Source organism: Argopecten irradians, chromosome 12 (assembly GCF_041381155.1).
Source record: "Argopecten irradians isolate NY chromosome 12, Ai_NY, whole genome shotgun sequence".
In the NCBI taxonomy this organism is placed as follows: Eukaryota; Metazoa; Mollusca; class Bivalvia; order Pectinida; family Pectinidae; genus Argopecten; species Argopecten irradians.
This window is the reverse complement of record NC_091145.1, coordinates 39,337,809-39,361,579: the sequence shown is the minus strand read 5'-3', so window position 1 is coordinate 39,361,579 and position 23,771 is coordinate 39,337,809. Positions and strand designations below refer to the sequence as shown.

General features: G+C 35.8%; 1 protein-coding gene and 2 long non-coding RNA genes across 4 annotated transcripts; all 3 read left to right on the top strand.

Annotated features, from left to right (window-relative positions):
• The first annotated feature begins 3,097 nt into the window (after nt 1–3,097).
• Nucleotides 3,098–9,933, top strand: LOC138304949 (uncharacterized). Its single transcript, XM_069245369.1, has 2 exons — nt 3,098–4,199; nt 8,808–9,933. The coding sequence occupies exons 1-2, from the start codon at nt 3,848–3,850 to the stop codon at nt 9,353–9,355; spliced, it is 900 nt and encodes a 299-aa protein (XP_069101470.1). The 5' UTR covers nt 3,098–3,847; the 3' UTR covers nt 9,356–9,933.
• Nucleotides 9,934–17,312: 7,379 nt separating this feature from the next.
• Nucleotides 17,313–18,084, top strand: LOC138336464 (uncharacterized). Of its 2 annotated transcripts, none has more exons than XR_011210432.1 (3): nt 17,313–17,475; nt 17,614–17,727; nt 17,830–18,084. It is a non-coding gene; the product is annotated as an uncharacterized lncRNA (long non-coding RNA). The 2 variants fall into 2 exon arrangements; XR_011210431.1 differs by having other exon boundaries at nt 17,313–17,532.
• Nucleotides 18,085–22,367: 4,283 nt separating this feature from the next.
• Nucleotides 22,368–23,026, top strand: LOC138304948 (uncharacterized). Its single transcript, XR_011205652.1, has 2 exons — nt 22,368–22,505; nt 22,868–23,026. It is a non-coding gene; the product is annotated as an uncharacterized lncRNA (long non-coding RNA).
• Nucleotides 23,027–23,771: the final 745 nt, after the last annotated feature.

Below are 23,771 nucleotides of genomic sequence, written 5' to 3'. Positions count from 1 at the left end.
TCCATAGGAAAGCATTACATATTTTAGGAAGGTTCCTTAACTTCTGTAATCCTTTCTTCTAAGAAATTTTGACGTAAAGAATTCCCTAAATTTCAGAAATGTTCATGAAACTGGGCCCAGGTATCATATCGTGTCTCCTCCGATTTTCAGAACAGTCCACAGGCAAAAACGGCAGCATTGAGGTTTATTATGCTATAAGCATTACCTACATCTGAATGTAGTCAATGACATTCAACTATTACACTGAATGTGGACACCATGTACAGAAAGTGGTACTCACCCTCCTTGACGACGGTGTTCTGTAGAAAAAGGAAAAAATGGAGTCACTGTTTGTAACGCCGCTTTCCATATAAACGACATCTTCTCTGAAACTAAACATGGAAAGCACTCATAATGCAACGGTAGCATACGTATAGGGTGGGGATTCAAAATTGTAAAAATGATAGGGCTGACCCCCTGGGGCCTTAGGCGCGGGGCCAAAAAGGTTAATTCGGCTACTATTTTCATATAAATTACTTCTTCTCCGAAACTATGTATTGAATAGCATATTCGTATGGTATCTATAGCATCATTATACGAGGGGTGTTCCAAAACTATTGTTACTTTGGTGATTTCTCTTTGATAGAAGTAATTCTGATCATTTTACTTTGCCCTGTCCCTCGAAGTTCTCCCCCTCTGCATTTATGCATCGTTTCAACGCGGATCGATCCACTTTTGGAAACAGTTTTCGTACTCTTAAATTGGTATACTCATAAGATACTGGTAAATGGCAGAGCCAAGGGCATTTCTTGATTTATATTTTGTTCCAGACAGGGGAAATTTTAGTTTGGGGAACAAGAAAAAGTCACAGGGGGCCAAGTCTGGTGAATATGCTGGGTGGGGGAGGACAGTGACCTTTGTTGCCTTCAAAAACTCCGTTACAATGCGCCCCTTGTGTGCTGGCGCATTATCATGTAAGAGCCTGAGGTACTTCAAACCTGTCTGTGGGCGGCGGCGTTTGAAGACTTTCTTAAGTTTTCGAAGTACAACGTCTCTATAATACTTCGCTGTGACAGTTTTGCCTTTTGGAACAGAGATTTGAGTGATTGGACCCTTGTTATCAAAGAATATGACATACAAAACCTTCCTCACGGTGCGTATTCTTTTAGCAATGCTAGGGCGCCTGGCGTTTTTGCTTTCCCAGATTCGATTAGAGCATTTTCTTTTGGGTTCGAAAAAATACACCCATGTTTCATCACCTGTGACCAAATTATCAAAAGCCTTTTTGCTTTATTTTGGGTATTTCTTCAATAAGGATTTGGCCTTGTCAACCCGGGACCTCTTTCGGTTGTCAGTTAGTAAATGGGGTATCCACCTGGCATTGCTCTTGCCCAGCGTAAGATGCAATGAATACGTGCTAAAGACAAGCCTGTCATTTTAGCTAACTGCCGGACAGTGTACCTTGCATCTTTTTCAAGGATTTGCCGAATTAGTTCAATGTTTTGCTTTGCTGTTGTTGTTGCAGTGCGACCTGTGTGGGCAGCATCTTTAAGCTGCTGGTGTCCCGACTTAAATCGAGCAACCCACCTACATATAGTCATATATGACATTTGACCCTTCCCATATATATCACACACCTCACGATGAATATCCACCGGCTTTAAGCCAAGTAGAGACCTACGTTTGATATAGGCCCTAATTTCAATTACGTTTTCAACTCTCTTGCCAACCATATTTGTATAGAGTGTAACGATTGCGCTACAAAACAATGTACACAGCACCAAGGTCAGTGTAATTGTGAGCGAGATATTTACTTATATCACGCTTCAGATATCACGCTATCGCCACGAGGTAGTTTTAAGCCCATTTAGCACGATTTCCACGAGATATTGCGCAAGTAACATTAATTTCGGAACAATCCCGTATGGTTAGGATTCAAAATTAAACAATTCGTGGGGTCAATCACTAGGCCTAATTACTAAATTACATAATTTCTCAAAGAAAAAAAAACAGGTGAGCGATACAGGCCCTCTGGGCCTCTTGCTAGGTATGGGAACACGTGCTCTCTGGTAAAGTACTCGATTCCGTTACATAAAAACATACATTTATAGTATGTGCTGTCAATCGGGGAAAAAACTCAATTTTACCGGTGCGAGTCTCTCTTTTGTGCAAGCATGTTATAATTAGATGTGTGACTATTAATCACTTCTATGAAAGACCAATATTTTCGAGGGTAATCTTAGTATCGATTAGGCTTCAAAACTTATCACGTCAGTATTTCATTGTTACAGGATATGTATTTTGTGTATTATGTTTGTATATATATGTTTAGCTTCAGAAAGAAAACATTAGTATAAGGTACTGGAACATCATACGATGTACATAGGTCCTTTAGGCGAGGGGATTGCGACCTTTCGGCATATATACAGCATGACCCTTTAGTTCGTCAAAGTAATGTTATCTACACTGTGTCACAGTACAGATTAATTGTTCGTAATATATAGCAATAAAGGTGAAAATTTTGATGAGTTTAGAACTTGTAGAATTCCAAACGAATATAATTTGTAATGTATCGCAGCAAAACCGAACAGAATCAATATCGCCACCTAACGAAAAGTTTATCAGGAAATTGACAGAAAGTATATATCCCTTTCGTGAAGTTCAGCTGCAGAGTCTAGAATGATGGATTACAATAGATATTGACGGTCGATTTATATGGCGTGTAAGCTAATAGACTAATGATACACTGTATATACTGTCTACAGCATTATCAATATTGCAGCTACTGTCTCCATTGTCACAGGGAAACCGTCGCTATTTTCGCCTTTAAATAATTTAAGATGATTGCTTATATATTTTCACCATTTTTGTTCTGATGTGTTCTGCTGTGTATACATCGATATCACTTTGTTGTAAAATCAGCGGGTTTATGTAAACAATAACGTAACTATACATGTAAACACCACCACTATGGCCAGTCGGGCAGGTACACACAAATAATGTACAGGTGTTATTGAAGATTTAAGTGCTTTAAATGTATCAACACCATAATCTGGGGAGTGTCATACATATTAACCTAGAACGTCAGGACCCCTTCTACAATAAAACGGAAGATTAAAAAGGGAAACGTTTAAATAACCAAAATACATTACAAACTCATGATCAGTATATGATCATCGCTGCGGAAAGCCTGACGAAACTAAGATTGTCTAACAAAACGCTTTGTGAATGTTATCACGCATCAAGGTGCCGTGTCAAAGAGTTTTTAATCATTTAGATATTTCTCAAAAAGTAATTAGTCATTTTCATTAACGTGAGCTATAACTAAGACCTTTTGGGGCTGGGGCCACTGTAAACTTTCATGGATCAATAACGCTATCTAAAACGTTCAATTACTCGTAAAAGACATGTTTGTAACTTCATGGACACTGACTGTCCTTTTATTGGTGTTTACGGGAGAGCTTCAGAGCTGTATAGAGCAGCTAGTCGTGGATTATCCTTGGCCACTGAAAAAGTGCATTCAGGCAGACTGTCACTATCCTATAGCGCTGTAATGGGTTTACCTACAAAGCCGAGATAAGATTCCTACAGTGTAAAGATCAGACAATTTGTGTGTATTGACGGAGATGACTTGAAGAACATGGCAAATATACTTTGTCAATAAATAAAACTTGATTAATTTTTATTCTACCTGAACACAGGTGAGTTGTTTACCTGCGCGTTTTATAAACCACTTCTGTGTTGAGTATGTATATCAATATAACCCGTGGTCGGTGATGGTATCTAATATATACACAGATCAACACATCGCTTCATCAGACGATATCATATAGTAGACCCATGATATCGGATTATAGACGCAGCAAAAATGTCAGGAACTATACCCTTGCAGGACCGTCGCAATGATAGAAGGACAACACAGGCCTCTAAGCATTCTGTTCCTGCGGAAAGTAAGAAGGGAGGAGGGAAACAATCCTCGCTACCTTTCTTAAAACAAGACTCCTATACGGATCTTGTGCTGGTTGTGGAGGATAAGAAACTCTACCTAAACCGCTCACTACTCGGCTGTGCGTCCACGTACTTTAACCAGGTGCTCTCCGAACACCAGCATGACAAGAAGAAAACTGACACAATGGAGCTACAGATCGTAGGAAACGTCTACCAGGAATTCGTGGATCTTTTATCTGTTCTTCATCCCGCAGTCAACAAAGATCTCAACGGTAAGTTATATAACTAAGAACCTCAATGGAAGTCACCAATAGAATCTCAATGGTAAGCCACCAATAGAACCTCAATGGTAAGTCACCAATAGAACCTCAATGGTAAGCCCAATAGAACCTAAATGGTAAGTCAGCATAGTAACCTGGTAGTCATATAACCTAAATGGTAAGTCACCAATAGAACCTCAATGGTAAGTCACCAATAGAACCTCAATGGTAAGTCACCAATAGAACCTCAATGGTAATCACCAATAAACTCAATGCCAACCAAATAGAACCTCAATGGTAAGTCACCAATAGAACTTCAATGGTAAGTCAGCAATACAACCTCAATGGTAAGTCACCATTATATAATAGAACCTCAAAGGTAAGTAACCCATAGAACCTCAATGGTAAGTCACCCATAGAACCTCAATGGTAAGTCACCAATAGAACCTCAATGGTAAGTCACCCATAGAACCTCAATGGTAATTCACCCATAGAACCTCAACTGTAAGTCACCCATAGAACCTCAATGGTAAGTCACCCATAGAACATCAATGGTAAGTCACCAATAGAACCTCAATTGTACATATGTAAGTCACCACGCGATCCTCAAAAGAACCCTCTATACTCCCTTCACCCATCTGGATATGGATACATGTAGCTGGATTTCCGTATTCATGATCTCGTAGCTACATACCTTATTTGCCATTCTTAACATCGTGTAATTATAGATCTCGATGGTTTGAAACTTTCGGTCCTTTGTACATTTGATACACGCCCTAAAGTCATTGATTCTGTTTTTCTGTACGAATGAAGTATGTGCGATTGAACCCCTTGATTCATAAGTCTTTGTTTAAGTATAGTGTACATGTATTTGGATGTGCATATGTAGTACTATGGTTTCTGATTATGACTGAAAACCTCGAAACATACAGCTATGGTACTGTGGCTTATGCGCTTAAGTCTATACCTGGTTTTTCCTAAACAACTTGGATACACTGTAACATTACCATTTAAATGACAACGGTCCGACAACTCCCATATAAACATACATTTACCTTGACCATAGGCTAACTGCATCGTTAAACACTACCTGTGCATTATGTTTCTTTCTTTTAGGAAAACACATATAAACACATGTAATGAAATGTATTAATCACTTCTATTGAAGATAAATATGTCAAAGGGTTTGCTTAAGTATCGATATGCTTCAAATCAAATCATATCTGTTTGTCATTGTTGTTGGATCTATCCGACAAAAGGACCGATGAAACAAGAAGAACTTCAGAATTTTAGCTTTCGTTCAGAAAAAAAGTTTTGCGCTAAAACACAGAAAAACGCCAAACACCAAACTTAAGCCACCCTATTTTTATAAACAAAATGCCAAACAACAAACTTTAGCCATCCTTTTTTTGATAAATAAAACGGCAAACAACAAACTTTAGCTACACTATTTTGATATATAAAACGCCAAACACCAAACTTAAGCCACCCTATTTTGAGAAACAAAATGCCAAACACCAAACTTAAGCACAAAACGCCAAACACCAAACTTAAGCCATCCTATTTTGATAAATAAAACGCCAAACACCAAACTTTAGCGACCCTATTTTGATAAATAAAACGCCAAACACCAAACTTAAGCACAAAACGCCAAACACCAAACTTAAGCCACCCTTTTTTATAAATAAAACGCCGAACACCAAACTTAAGCCGCCACACTATTTTGATAAATAAAACGCCAAACACCAAACTTAAGCCACCCTATTTTGATAAATAAAACGCCAAACACCAAACTTAAGCCGCCACCCTATTTTGATATATAAAACGCCAAACACCAAACTTAAGCCACCCTATTTTGATAAATAAAACGCCAAACACCAAACTTAAGCCACCCTATTTTGATAAATAAAACGCCAAACACCAAACTTAAGCCACCCTATTTTGATAAATAAAACGCCAAACACCAAACTTAAGCCACCTTTTTTTATAAATAAAACGCCAAACACCAAACTTTAGCCACCCTATTTTGATAAATAAAACGAATAACACCAAACTTTAGCCACCCTATTTTGATAAATAAAACGATAAACACCAAACTTAAGCCACCCTATTTTGATAAATAAAACGATAAACACCAAACTTAAGCATCCTTTTTTTGATAAATAAAACGCCAAAATTTACCAATATTTTATCCCAACGGTTAAGGGGGCTAGCAAAACATCTTGACTACGTTAACAAAGCTATCAATTTTACAAATACCGTTATTTTGGCCTACTGAAACGGTCAAGGCAATGGCAGAGCTCGTGGACTAGGAGAATTCTAGTAGGAAACTTTCAGGAACATGGCGTACTGGAGTTTCCTGTACCCGATCATCGATCCTGATTTCGCATACATGGTATTCCTTTGATATATAATACGGTCAGTGGAATTTGTCAATTGAATAAATGTCGACGGATTATCAGGGTTAAATCAAAAATCTCGATTTCATTTAAATGAAGCGAAGGATACTCCACCTATTGGGGTTTAACTATAGTTCGATCATTGATGGTATATAGAACATCCGGCTAGTGTTTAGTGGCCCGGATTCGAACTCTGATTGGATCAGCCACCCTATTTTGAGAAACAAAATGCCAAACACCAAACTTAAGCACAAAACGCCAAACACCAAACTTAAGCCATCCTATTTTGATAAATAAAACGCCAAACACCAAACTTTAGCGACCCTATTTTGATAAATAAAACGCCAAACACCAAACTTAAGCCACCTTTTTTATAAATAAAACGCCAAACACCAAACTTAAGCCGCCACCCTATTTTGATAAATAAAACGCCAAACACCAAACTTAAGCCACCTTTTTTATAAATAAAACGCCAAACACCAAACTTAAGCCACCCTTTTTTATAAATAAAACGCCGAACACCAAACTTAAGCCGCCACACTATTTTGATAAATAAAACGCCAAACACCAAACTTAAGTTTAGTGGCCCGGATTCGAACTCTGATTTGGATCAGATTTTCTTATAAATTGTTTCTTACATTGAAATCGTTAATATCTCTCTCTCTCTCTCTCTCTCTCTCTCTCTCTCTCTCTCTCTCTCTCTCTCTCTCTCTCTCTCTCTCTCTCTCTCTCTCTCTCTTTCTCTCTCTCTCTCTGTGTCATTTAAATTGAGACTGTCACGTGGTACCAATTACCATGATGATAAAAATGGGCTCCTCTAAGCAATGGATGGAACATCATCACTCTCAACCATTACTTTCAAGTTCGAGTCAGAAAACGGTAAACTTGTGGTCGCAGCAATAAAGCATTAACCTATCAGTCAGGAATGTCCTGCAGATGTCGCGTTAGATATGTATCTACTGTCCCCATTACATGACCATAGTAGAAGGTGCTAAAATTTGGAATATTTTTCTCTTCTTGAGAACGGACTCCCTCCTTCCTTACGTCTCTCTTGACACGTCACACTTTTGGTTTTGAGTCTAGCTTTCGCCCCTACTAGAGAAAGCTTTTGGTTCTCCTCCCGGGCACGGCACCATCTATAAAGGTGGTAGTTTCTATTCCTGCTTTGCACTCAGCAAAAAGAAAGAGGGACGACTGGTTTGCGTATTATCAGTATGATATCCCTACGAGGAAAGCTTTTGGTTCTCTTCCCGGGCACGGCACCATCTATAAAGGTGGTAGTTTCTATTCCTGCTTTGCACTCAGCAAAAAGAAAGAGGGACGACTGGTTTGCGTATTATCAGTATGTGATCAGGTGGGGAGTGGTTCTCGGTTTCTTTGGCAACATATAACACTTTAAAGGGCAAGGGTTCCGCTATTACAATGAGACACAACACGAACATACTGCAGCCTTCCAAAATATACACATACTCCATACACGCAAAGCGAATGCATGTTTGGAAGACCGTCCTATATATACAGATAGGAACCGAGAGATTGTAACATAAGGCGCGGCGTGGCAACTTCATGGGGACTTTGGAATGTATTCTAAAATATTACAGACTGTTTTAGATACAGAAGTAAACAAATGACACTTTTCGGTACTTAGTATATTGCGGAGAACCCAATTACTTAACCATTTATCGACGGAGTATAGATCTACGAATGAATTATTCAATTGTTTAATGAGTCCGTTATTGCCAATAATTACTCTCCATTATCATCAATAACCACATTGTATATTCGTACCTATATCTCTGCATTGCTGAAAATGATTTAAATTTAATAACTATATAAAAGTGCGCATTTAGAACGAACCAGAAATGACATATATTGTGTGTATAGATATGTAAGTACAGTACGATAGCCTAGAGATCAGGCTCGGATTTCTCGTACTTATCAGTTATACTGAAGATCATTAGGATGCTTACTGCTATTGAATCTATTTATAATACCAATATCCTTTACAAAGAATATATAAGAAAGAAGCATATACCACAAATATGCCTCAAAGGAAGGTGACTTAATCAAGCCATCGCTTTTTGTTTCGAGAAATCAGCAGAGCATGATCTTATTCACGTTTACACTGGTTCACTAAGCATGATAACTACATGTACATGTACAATTTGGACACCAATTTGCTTGATTGTGTACTAATCGTTGCTTTTATTTATTTGAACAGAAAGGACTGCGTTAAGGTTGTTGCCCCTATTGGAAGAATACAAGATGGATGTAATGAAGGACAAATGTGAAAAGGTCTTGATGAGCAGTTTGAAAAAACTTCCATTGGATGCCAAACCGGTCGTCACCTCGTCCTTCAAAAACAAGAAGGACGACCCGGCTGACATTCTAGTTAAGTATATGAAAGTCGCTGAGTCTGGCAATTCAAAAAATGTGTTGGACCAATGTGTGAAAATGTTCTCCGAATCTGATGTTTCTCTTGATGAACTGAAGGCAAGCCCACATGTATCTCACCGCATCAAGGCCCAAGTGTTCCAGAACCGAATGGACTCTACATTAGAAAAACTCTCAAAGGTCGAGGCCGAACTGGAGCAGGAAAAACAGGAAAACGAGGCTCTGAGAAAACGAAAAGGCGGGAAATCTGGCAGTATGGACGACATGAGTAAAACCCAGCCAACACCGTCTAAGGGGGGACCTGCACGTGCCCGCAGGTACAAAACGTTTGGTAATAAGGTGTCTATCTCCGGTAGTACGTCCCAACTTAACTAAATAGTGAGTTTTCTAATGCGCCTAGTGTGGACAGTGAATAGTGCTTAAAATTAATGGAAATTATTTCGCTCACCACTTGGCTTTACTCATATAGGCAGTCATCAAATTTGAATACTGAAATAACTTATTAACATGGACAAATGTACATATACATGTATATAGGAACTACATGGCAATCAAATAATACTCTTATGTTTGAAATACTGTGACTGTTTTTACCCAGACTTGAGGCGGATGTCGTTGATGGAGCTGCGCTAACTCTCTTGTAACTGCTGGATCTGTACTCCTTAAACTTGTTTAGGAACTCTATGGTGACATATACAATCTGATCGAAATCATATGTTCAGGCGCATAGTGCTTAGTCAATAACGACAACGGAGGTAACAAGTAAGTCCTGAACAAATGATTTCAGGCAGATTCATCTACGTTTCTCCTTTTATAGTTTTTTTTAGTTTGAATAATCACTTGATTGAATCGTTTTCCGTTATTTTGTGTCAAAGTCGCACAATTGCTGTCTTATTTTGCATTTTTTCTTACTAGATGACGTGATGACACTACATTGTTATAAAATAAATGTTACCCATTGTCTGTTTTTGCGTTGGTTTTCTAGTTCTACGTAAAAAAAATATTCAGAGGATCAGTAATTGGACTGTCCTTACAAATAACACATAGCTTCACTCTGTAGATAGAAAGAAAAAAACGCCATCCGTCAAAGATATATAAGACAAAGCATTAGTAAAAGCGCAAGAATTGTTCATCCAAAACCTACTATACTGTTAGTGTGTTCTTACTGTCCTAAACAGTATATAGGTGACGTTCATACGTATACAACATGGGCCGGTGTTAACGCACACACACACACACTCAAACGGTTAAGTTTGTATGGCAGCTAGTTACAAAGATGATTATACATTCAAGTATCATTTCAAACCCCGTAAAATGTATAAAAATTGATAGTAAAGTTAATAAATGTTTACAACATCTATTTTAGCTTTAAAGCCAGACAAATACAATCTACATTCGCATTTGCACCAAACGCGGGTAATATTTTAACGTACAGTTGGCTTGGCCCAAAATATGACTAAATGTAATCTGACTTTAAAATTCATTATTGATATCAAATCAGACAAAACTCTGTATTCTTCACAACAAATCCAATTCCACGAGTTACTTTACTAATACGACCGATCTGATTAAAATACAGATCCTTTATTACCACTACGTTTGATAAGGGGATCTGACAACATCCCATTAGGGATCACGTTCTGATGAAAATGGCAGAATCTTGACTGGGGACGAAACTGTTTGAAAATGTTGTAAAAATCATTTTCGTGAAGGTGGTCATCTCGTCCAAAAAGCACAATAAAGCTTAATGTATATACTGTACATACTGGGACGAAATGTCGTTTACAATTGATGATCTGAAGTACAGGTGGTATAAAGGTCACCATAACGTCACCCGAAATGGGATGTTGTCAGATCCTCTATTGAACGGATTAGTTATAGGGATCTGTATTTTAATACGATAAACTGTAGCGCACTTTCTGCACAATTAGATAGAATTATAAAGAGAAAAAGGCAGAAAAACAACAAGAATGCTTTGTCTTCTGATCTACACCAATTTTGACTTCATTAACCAAACAATATACATTCAACATTTCTACTGGCCTGTCAACATAAATCTACCAACGGAGAATGATCATGATAAACAGTGGAGCGCAGCCTCAGAGACAGTCGACACGGTTTTGTGTTAAGTATAAACAGACTTTGTTAGTTATTACACCAAGAAAACGTTTACCCTTTGTCAATTTTTTACACGAAAGCAAAGACTGTAAACCATGTCTTACGGATAACAAGAGGCCCATTGGCCTTCAAAGGTTCGAGTTTGTGTGACACGTCCTCCTCCATGAGGGAGTAGACTATATTTATTTGAAAGTATTAGGCCATGGGCTAGGAGGGTCCCACATTCACCCCCCCCCCCCCCCCAAACCTTGTGACCCACTGATCACAAATCAAAATGTTAACATTGCATATGTTGGTATGAACGTCCGGTTATGACGTCATCAAGATGGTTGCCATAGATCTCGAATTTAACTAAAAATTGAAAAATAGTCATAACATTGACATTTTTTACTCGAAGTAGACAAATGAGGTATCAAAATGACCACAACAGAACTACAAATACATATCAGGACCAAATAATCCAATATCTGTAGCGATTTTTTCGCAGGAAATGAAAAAGTCGGATTTTAAGCTCAACAAATGGTAATTTTTAGCAAATTTTTCATATTTGGCTTGACGCAGCAAAAATCATTCCCAACACAAACTATAAACAGTTATTTGACCTCTTATCAATCAGTAAAACAATAAAATATATAGAAATGCAAAAGAGAATTATCTTTATACCATCATTAGGTTTACAAAACATCACCGGGAGCGTATATATACAGGGCATATACTATTTTTCGAACTCCAAACCGCTGATACTACAGTTTTCTGGTGTATTATAATTTCTTAAATAGAATATTGACTATTGACGATTTATAAGTAGAAATAAGACAAAGTATCTAGGTGATAGTCATAGTTTCTTAACTTCAAAATTGTCTAACATAATCCATTTTCATGTTTGAAATTTTGTAGACTAGCAGCGTCACAAAAATAATTATTACAGCACAACACCTTCTGATAGCGTAACAAATATTTCCAAAATGTAACCTAAGCTAACAGTTGTAAAAATGTAAGCTAAGCCTGTGTTTCCGTTAATGTCATTAACAGTTTCCAAAATGTTTGTGTCTTTGAAAATGAGCACATTCATTGTTTATTTCCTATGCATATATAGCATTAGCAAAATGTCGGATGGTTACTACAATGTCACATATTTCTTTCACTGGTTCTGAATGATAACCATTGTTCTGAATGATGACCATTATCATTGTACGTGCTTTCTCGCCTCACTGCTCTATCCACTGAAGAGACTCCGCATATCTGGTAGCTGGTACATGCAGTCCTCATCAGAGTAATGGGATATCAGTATTCAATTCGTCGAAAGCCAGAGTGTCGTCTTCGATGTCGATGAACTGATGTGACACTACATCATCAGTGTTGTTCTGTTCATGACCCATCCAGAGCCAAAGTTCATATCAACAACAACAGGTTCAGGGTTGTGGGATCTCCCTCAGATTATAACATATCATATATGCTGTTTCAGACTTCTCCGGCAAAATGAAAATCACACCAGATCCACATTCTTCGAATGGTAGAATTAGCACATAGCTCATTAATTCGTATGAAGCACCATTCATCAACCTTGTGGACCCTCGCAATCGTGCAACTATAGATGGCACAGGTGATATCGTCGAGGTCATGTTTTTCATTGGTCTGATTTTTCCACACTTGGCATTTTTGAACTTAAAATCCGATTTTTTCATTTCCTGCGAAGAAATCACTACATATATTGGATTATTTGGTCCTACTATGTATTTGTTATTCTATTGTGGTCATTTTGATACCTCATTTGTCTACTTCGGTAGAAAAATGTCAATGTAATGACTATTTTTCAATTTTTAGTGAAATTCTAAGATGGTTGCCACCTTGATGACGTCATAACCGGAAGTTCATCCCAACTAATGGAATGTTAACATTTTGAATTGTGATCAGTGAGTCATAAGAGTTCAGAAAAATATTGGTTCGGAGGTTTGGGGGTGGGGGTTGCATGTGGGACCTTTCTAGCCCATGGCCTAAAAACAATGCACACGAAGGATATTTTATATAAATCTTTAACGGTTACCATGGTGAGCAAATTTGGGATGGAGAATAGACAGGATTTTAAGTTTTGCATATTTTAATATGTTGATCAAGTGAAAGAGTAAATAATCATCTCAAAGTGTATGGACCCGAATTGCGCACCAGCTGCCTGGTTAGTTTTAGTCAGGGCTATAGAATGAATATAAAATTTTAAGTCATATTACATACAAGATCAATCCAATAAAGGTCAATTTACATTTAGAACCACTTAATCCCACTCCTAACATCACATCACCATTTAGCCTTTTAATTATTCATAGGAGTCTGTCCATGTTTTAGCCTTCGTGACCTTGACTGAAGGTCAATGTGATTCACTTCAAACAAATTGGTAGTTCTATATACTAGTATGATGCATATACCTACTTTAAATTATACATCCAGGCCGCCTCACTCGCTCATAGATATAAGTCTATTTAAGATAATTCATTTGGTAGCACACATTTAGTAGCCATTCATCTCCGCATGCTACAAGCCTTATCATAGCCATCTTCTTTACAGACAAGAAGTTGCTTAAAATAACTAGTCTATTTAACTCTTGTGATCTTGAATGTAAGTCAAGGCCATCATAAATACAAATAGTATCAGGTCAATTTCAAGTTTATATGCCTATAAGACTTAAGCTATTAATAAGAAATTATTTACTGATTTAAGTCTAATTGACTGTTGCGAAATTGAATGAAGATCAAGGTCATTCAGCTGAACAAACTTGGTAACACTTGATTCCAGCATGCTTCAGACCCAATATCAGGTCTTGATGCGTCTGGTATTGAGCATAGCTGATTCAGGATAGAGAGATGGGCTGTACCACATCATAAGCTTGTTCCTTGGGTTGACAAGTTACTAACATCCAATAAAATTTCAAGTGTTAATGCTGCTGTCCATGCTCTGTAGCTCTGAGGACATCTAGGTATAATGTACCATATCAAACATGTTCTCTAGTGTTAAAAGCTTCAGGTATCTTGTAATCAGAGAGTTTCTTTCAAACACAGAGAATTCCTCGAATTTAACTTTTTGAATTTAACCTTAGATTGAAACCCTATATCATTACCTTGAATTTAACCTTAGATTTAAACCCTAAATCATTACCTTGAATTTAACCTTAGATTTAAACTCTATATCATTACCTTGAATTTAACCTTAGATTGAAACCCTATATCATTACCTTGAATTTAACCTTAGATTTAAACCCTATATCAGTACCTTGAATTTAACCTTAGATTTAAACTCTATATCATTACCTTGAATTTAACCTTAGATTGAAACCCTATATCATTACCTTGAATTTAACCTTAGATTTAAACCCTATATCATTACCTTGAGTTTAATCTTAGATTTAAACCCTATATCATAACCTTGAATTTAACCTTAGATTTAAATCCTATATCATTACCTTGAATCTAATCTTAGATTTAAACCCTATATCATTAATGTGAATTTAACCTTAGATTTAAACCCTATATCATAACCTTGAATTTAACCTTAGATTTAAACCCTATATCATTACCTTGAATTTAACCTTAGATTTAAACCCTATATCATTACCTTGAATTTAACCTTAGATTTAAACCCTATATCAGTACCTTGAGTTTAATCATAGATTTAAACCCTATATCATAGACCTTGAATTTAACCTTAGATTTAAACCCTATATCATTACCTTGAGTTTAATCCTAGATTTAAACCCTATATCATAACCTTGAATTTAACCTTAGATTTAAATCCTATATCATTACCTTGAATCTAATCTTAGATTTAAACCCTATATCATTAACGTGAATTTAACCTTAGATTTAAACCCTATATCATTACCTTGAATTTAACCTTAGATTGAAACCCTATATCATTACCTTGAATTTAACCTTAGATTTAAACCCTATATCATTACCTTGAGTTTAATCCTAGATTTAAACCCTATATCATAACCTTGAATTTAACCTTAGATTTAAATCCTATCATTACCTTGAATTTAACCTTAGATTTAAACCCTATATCATTACCTTGAGTTTAATCTTAGATTTAAACCCTATATCATAACCTTGAATTTAACCTTAGATTTAAATCCTATATCATTACCTTGAATCTAATCTTAGATTTAAACCCTATATCATTAACGTGAATTTAACCTTAGATTTAAACCCTATATCATAACCTTGAATTTAACCTTAGATTAAACCCTATATCATAACCTTGAATTTAACCTAGATTTAAACCCTATATCATTACCTTGAATTTAACCTTAGATTTAAACCCTATATCAGTACCTTTAGTTTTAATCTTAGATTTAAACCCTATATCATAACATTGAATTTAACCTTAGATTTAAACCCTATATCATTACCTTGAATCTAATCTTAGATTTAAACCCTATATCATTAACGTGAATTTAATCTGAGATTAAAACCCTATATCATAACCTTGAATTTAACCTTAGATTTAAAACCTATCATTACCTTGAATCTAACCTTAGATTTAAACCCTATATCATTACCTTGAGTTTAATCTTAGATTGAATCCCTATATCATTAACGTGAATTTAACCTTAGATTTAAACCCTATATCATTAGCTTGAATTTGACCTTAGATTGAAACCCTATATCCTTGAATTGAACCTTAGATTTAAACCCTATATCATTACCTTGAATTTTAAACTTACATTAAAACCCTATATCATTACATTGAATTTAACCTGACATTTAAACCCTATATCATTACCTTTGAATTTAAACTTACATTAAAACCCTATATCATTACCTTGAATTTAACCTGAGATTTAAACCCTATATCATTACCTTGAATTTAAACTTAAATTAAAACCCTATATCATTACCTTGAATTTAACCTGAGATTTAAACCCTATATCATTACCTTGAATTTAAACTTAATTAAAACCCTATATCATTACCTTGAATTTAACCTGAGATTTAAACCCTATATCATAACCTTGAATTTAACCTTAAATTAAAACCCTATATCATTACCTTGAATTTAACCTTAGATTAAAACCCTATATCATAACCTTTGAATTTAACCTTAGATTTAAACCCTATATCATAACCTTGAATTTAACCTTACATTAAAAACCCTATATCATTACCTTGAATTTAACCTGAGATTTAAACCCTATATCATTACCTTGAATTTAACCTGAGATTTAAACCCTATATCATTAACTTGAATTTAACCTTAGATTTAAACCCTATATCATTACCTTGAATTTAACCTTAGATTTAAACCCTATATCATTACCTTGAATTTAACCTTAGATTTAAACCCTATATCATTACCTTGAATTTAAACTTACATTAAAACCCTATATCATTACCTTGAATTTAACCTTAGATTTAAACCCTATATCATTACCTTGAATTTAACCTTAGATTTAAACCCTATATCATTACCTTGAATTTAACCTGAGATTTAAACCCTATATCATTACCTTGAATTTAACCTGAGATTTAAACCCTATATCATTACCTTGAATTTAACCTGAGATTTAAAACCCTATATCATTACCTTGAATTTAACCTGAGATTTAAAAACCCTATATCATTACCTTGAATTTAACCTTAGATTTAAACTCTATATCATTACCTTGAATTTAACCTGAGATTTAAACCCCTATATCATTACCTTGAATTTAACCTGAGATTTAAACCCTATATCATTACCTTGAATTTAACCTGAGATTTAAAACCCTATATCATTACCTTGAATTTAACCTTGAGATTTAAACCCTATATCATTACCTTGAATTTAACCTTAGATTTAAACCCTATATCATTACCTTGAATTTAACCTTAGATTTAAACCCTATATCATAACCTTGAATTTAACCTTAGATTTAAACCCTATATCATTACCTTGAGTTTAATCTTAGATTTAAACCCTATATCATAACCTTGAATTTAACCTTAGATTTAAAACCCTATATCATAACCTTGAATTTAAACCTTAGATTTAAACCCTATATCATTACCTTGAATTGAACCTTAGATTTAAACCCTATATCATTACCTTGAATTTAAACTTACATTAAAACCCTATATCATTACCTTGAATTTAACCTGAGATTTAAACCCTATATCAGTACCTTGAATTTAACCTGAGATTTAAACCCTATATCATTACCTTGCAGTAATCTACCACTCACTGTATCTATATGTCTTAACTCCAACTAACAAACAACACAAAAAAAATAATCCATAACTAATAAATCATATTTTAATTATGTCATCCAATCAATGACAATATAGTCTACTAGACTTTTACACAATATGTTGTAGAGAATGGAAACTCCATATGGATCTTTATTTAAGGTTATGTGGACCAAAGGGTCGTAGAGAACACAAACTCCATATTGATCTTTATTTAAGGTTATGTGGACCAAAGGGTCGTAGAGAACACAAACTCCATATTGATCTTTATTTAAGGTCCATATTGATCTTTATTTTAAGGTTATGTGGACCAAAGGGTCGTAGAGAATGGAAACTCCATATGGATCTTTATCTAAGGTTATGTGGACCAAAGGGTCGTAGAGAACACAAACTCCATATGGATCTTTATTTAAGGTTATGTGGACCAAAGGGTCGTAGAGAATTGAAACTCCATATGGATGATGTGGACCAAAGGGTCGTAGAGAATTGGAAACTCCATATGGATCTTTATTTAAGGTTATGTGGACCAAAGGGTCGTAGAGAATGGAAACTCCATATGGATCTTTATTTAAGTTATGTGGACCAAAGGGTCGTAGAGAATGGAAACTCCATATGGATCTTTATTTAAGGTTATGTGGACCAAAGGGTCGTAGAGAATGGAAACTCCATATGGATCTTTATTTAAGGTTATGTGGACCAAAGGGTCGTAGAGAATGGAAACTCCATATGGATCTTTATCTAAGGTTATGTGGACCAAAGGGTCGTAGAGAATGGAAACTCCATATGGATCTTTATCTAAGGTTATGTGGACCAAAGGGTCGTAGAGAATGGAAACTCCATTGATCTTTATTTAAGGTTATGTGGACCAAAGGGCGTAGAGAATGAATTGAAACTCCATATGGATCTTTATTTAAGGTTATGTGGACCAAAGGGTCCGTATAATGGAGGTGCCCAGGGGGATAGACAGACCCCAAAATAACAACAGTGATCATGTTTATCTTACATACTGTATTCATCTAATAGGTGCCCAGGATAGACAGACCAAAATAACAACAGTGATCATGTTTATCTTACATACTGTATTCAATCTAATATGTGCCCAGGTGCCCAGGGATAGACAGGACCAAAATAACAACAGTGATCATGTTTATCTTACATACTGTATTCAATCTAATAGGTGCCCAGGGATAGACAGACCAAAATAACAACAGTGATCATGTTTATCTTACATACTGTATTTCAATCTAATAGGTGCCCAGGGATAGACAACCAAAATCAACAACAGTGATCATGTTTATCTTACATACTGTATTCAATCTAATAGGTGCCCAGGGATAGACAGACCAAAATAACAACAGTGATCATAGTTTATCTTACATACTGTATTCAATCTAATAGGTGCCCAGGGATAGACAGACCAAAATAACAACAGTGATCATGTTTATCTTACATACTGTATTCAATCTAATAGGTGCCCAGGGATAGACAGACCAAAATAACAACAGTGATCATGTTTATCTTACATACTGTATTCAATCTAATAGGTGCCCAGGGATAGACAGACCAAAATAACAACAGTGATCATGTTTATCTTACATACTGTATTCAATCTAATAGGTGCCCAGGGATAGACAGACCAAAATAACAACAGTGATCATGTTTATCTTACATACTGTATTCAATCTAATAGGTGCCCAGGGATAGACAGACCAAAATAACAACAGTGATCATGTTTATCTTACATACTGTATTCAATCTAATAGGTGCCCAGGGATAGACAGACCATACAACAGTGATCATGTTTATCTTACATACTGTATTCAATCTAATAGGTGCCCAGGGATAGACAGACCAAAACAACAACAGTGATCATGTTTATCTTACATACTGTATTCAATCTAATAGGTGCCCAGGGATAGACAGACCTAAATAACAACAGTGATCATGTTTATCTTACATACTGTATTCAATCTAATAGGTGCCCAGGGATAGACAGACCAAAATAACAACAGTGATCATGTTTATCTTACATACTGTATTCAATCTAATAGGTGCCCAGGGATAGACAGACCAAAATAACAACAGTGATCATGTTTATCTTACATACTGTATTCAATCTAATAGGTGCCCAGGGATAGACAGACCAAAATAACAACAGTGATCATGTTTATCTTACATACTGTATTCAATCTAATAGGTGCCCAGGGATAGACAGACCAAAATAACAACAGTGATCATGTTTATCTTACATACTGTATTCAATCTAATAGGTGCCCAGGGATAGACAGACCAAAATAACAACAGTGATCATGTTTATCTTACATACTGTATTCAATCTAATAGGTGCCCAGGGATAGACAGACCAAAATAACAACAGTGATCATGTTTATCTTACATACTGTATTCAATCTAATAGGTGCCCAGGGATAGACAGACCAAAATAACAACAGTGATCATGTTTATCTTACATACTGTATTCAATCTAATAGGTGCCCAGGGATAGACAGACCAAAATAACAACAGTGATCATGTTTATCTTACATACTGTATTCAATCTAATAGGTGCCCAGGGATAGACAGACCAAAATAACAACAGTGATCATGTTTATCTTACATACTGTATTCAATCTAATAGGTGCCCAGGGATAGACAGACCAAAATAACAACAGTGATCATGTTTATCTTACATACTGTATTCAATCTAATAGGTGCCCAGGGATAGACAGACCAAAATAACAACAGTGATCATGTTTATCTTACATACTGTATTCAATCTAATAGGTGCCCAGGGATAGACAGACCAAAATAACAACAGTGATCATGTTTATCTTACATACTGTATTCAATCTAATAGGTGCCCAGGGATAGACAGACCAAAATAACAACAGTGATCATGTTTATCTTACATACTGTATTCAATCTAATAGGTGCCCAGGGAATAGACAGACCAAAATAACAACAGTAGTGATCATGTTTATCTTACATACTGTATTCAATCTAATAGGTGCCCAGGGATAGACAGACCAAAATAACAACAGTGATCATGTTTATCTTACATACTGTATTCAATCTAATAGGTGCCCAGGGATAGACAGACCAAAATAACAACAGTGATCATGTTTATCTTACATACTGTATTCAATCTAATAGGTGCCCAGGGATAGACAGACCAAAATAACAACAGTGATCATGTTTATCTTACATACTGTATTCAATCTAATAGGTGCCCAGGGATAGACAGACCAAAATAACAACAGTGATCATGTTTATCTTACATACTGTATTCAATCTAATAGGTGCCCAGGGATAGACAGACCAAAATAACAACAGTGATCATGTTTATCTTACATACTGTATTCAATCTAATAGGTGCCCAGGGATAGACAGACATCAAAATAACAACAGTGATCATGTTTATCTTACATACTGTATTCAATCTAATAGGTGCCCAGGGATAGACAGACCAAAATAACAACAGTGATCATGTTTATCTTACATACTGTATTCAATCTAATAGGTGCCCAGGGATAGACAGACAAAAATAACACAACAGTGATCATGTTTATCTTACATACTGTATTCAATCTAATAGGTGCCCAGGGATAGACAGACCAAAATAACAACAGTGATCATGTTTATCTTACATACTGTATTCAATCTAATAGGTGCCCAGGGATAGACAGACCAAAATAACAACAGTGATCATGTTTATCTTACATACTGTATTCAATCTAATAGGTGCCCAGGGATAGACAGACCAAAATAACAACAGTGATCATGTTTATCTTACATACTGTATTCAATCTAATAGGTGCCCAGGGATAGACAGACCAAAATAACAACAGTGATCATGTTTATCTTACATACTGTATTCAATCTAATAGGTGCCCAGGGATAGACAGACCAAAATAACAACAGTGATCATGTTTATCTTACATACTGTATTCAATCTAATAGGTGCCCAGGGATAGACAGACCAAAATAACAACAGTGATCATGTTTATCTTACATACTGTATTCAATCTAATAGGTGCCCAGGGATAGACAGACCAAAATAACAACAGTGATCATGTTTATCTTACATACTGTATTCAATCTAATAGGTGCCCAGGGATAGACAGACCAAAATAACAACAGTGATCATGTTTATCTTACATACTGTATTCAATCTAATAGGTGCCCAGGGATAGACAGACATCACAACAGTGATCATGTTTATCTTACATACTGTATTCAATCTAATAGGTGCCCAGGGATAGACAGACCAAAATAACAACAGTGATCATGTTTATCTTACATACTGTATTCAATCTAATAGGTGCCCAGGGATAGACAGACCAAAATAACAACAGTGATCATGTTTATCTTACATACTGTATTTAATCTAATAGGTGCCCAGGGATAGACAGACCAAAATAACAACAGTGATCATGTTTATCTTACATACTGTATTCAATCTAATAGGTGCCCAGGGATAGACAGACCAAAATAACAACAGTGATCATGTTTATCTTACATACTGTATTCAATCTAATAGGTGCCCAGGGATAGACAGACAAATAACAACAGTGATCATGTTTATCTTACATACTGTATTCAATCTAATAGGTGCCCAGGGATAGACAGACCAAAATAACAACAGTGATCATGTTTATCTTACATACTGTATTCAATCTAATAGGTGCCCAGGGATAGACAGACCAAAATAACAACAGTGATCATGTTTATCTTACATACTGTATTCAATCTAATAGGTGCCCAGGGATAGACAGACCAAATAACAACAGTGATCATGTTTATCTTACATACTGTATTCAATCTAATAGGTGCCCAGGGATAGACAGACCAAAATAACAACAGTGATCATGTTTATCTTACATACTGTATTCAATCTAATAGGTGCCCAGGGATAGACAGACCAAAATAACAACAGTGATCATGTTTATCTTACATACTGTATTCAATCTAATAGGTGCCCAGGGATAGACAGACCAAAATAACAACAGTGATCATGTTTATCTTACATACTGTATTCAATCTAATAGGTGCCCAGGGATAGACAGACCAAAATAACAACAGTGATCATGTTTATCTTACATACTGTATTCAATCTAATAGGTGCCCAGGGATAGACAGACCAAAAAAAACAACAGTGATTATGTTTATCTTACATACTGTATTCAATCTAATAGGTGCCCAGGGATAGACAGACCAAAATAACAACAGTGATCATGTTTATCTTACATACTGTATTCAATCTAATAGGTGCCCAGGGATAGACAGACAAAAATAACAACAGTGATCATGTTTATCTTACATACTGTATTCAATCTAATAGGTGCCCAGGGATAGACAGACCATCACAACAGTGATCATGTTTATCTTACATACTGTATTCAATCTAATAGGTGCCCAGGGATAGACAGACCAAAATAACAACAGTGATCATGTTTATCTTACATACTGTATTCAATCTAATAGGTGCCCAGGGATAGACAGACCAAAATAACAACAGTGATCATGTTTATCTTACATACTGTATTCAATCTAATAGGTGCCCAGGGATAGACAGACATCACAACAGTGATCATGTTTATCTTACATACTGTATTCAATCTAATAGGTGCCCAGGGATAGACAGACCAAAATAACAACAGTGATCATGTTTATCTTACATACTGTATTCAATCTAATAGGTGCCCAGGGATAGACAGACCAAAATAACAACAGTGATCATGTTTATCTTACATACTGTATTCAATCTAATAGGTGCCCAGGGATAGACAGACATCACAACAGTGATCATGTTTATCTTACATACTGTATTCAATCTAATAGGTGCCCAGGGATAGACAGACCAAAATAACAACAGTGATCATGTTTATCTTACATACTGTATTCAATCTAATAGGTGCCCAGGGATAGACAGACCAAAATAACAACAGTGATCATGTTTATCTTACATACTGTATTCAATCTAATAGGTGCCCAGGGATAGACAGACCAAAATAACAACAGTGATTATGTTTATCTTACATACTGTATTCAATCTAATAGGTGCCCAGGGATAGACAGACATCACAACAGTGATCATGTTTATCTTACATACTGTATTCAATCTAATAGGTGCCCAGGGATAGACAGACCAAAATAACAACAGTGATCATGTTTATCTTACATACTGTATTCAATCTAATAGGTGCCCAGGGATAGACAGACCAAAATAACAACAGTGATCATGTTTATCTTACATACTGTATTCAATCTAATAGGTGCCCAGGGATAGACAGACCAAAATAACAACAGTGATCATGTTTATCTTACATACTGTATTCAATCTAATAGGTGCCCAGGGATAGACAGACCAAAATAACAACAGTGATCATGTTTATCTTACATACTGTATTCAATCTAATAGGTGCCCAGGGATAGACAGACCAAAATAACAACAGTGATCA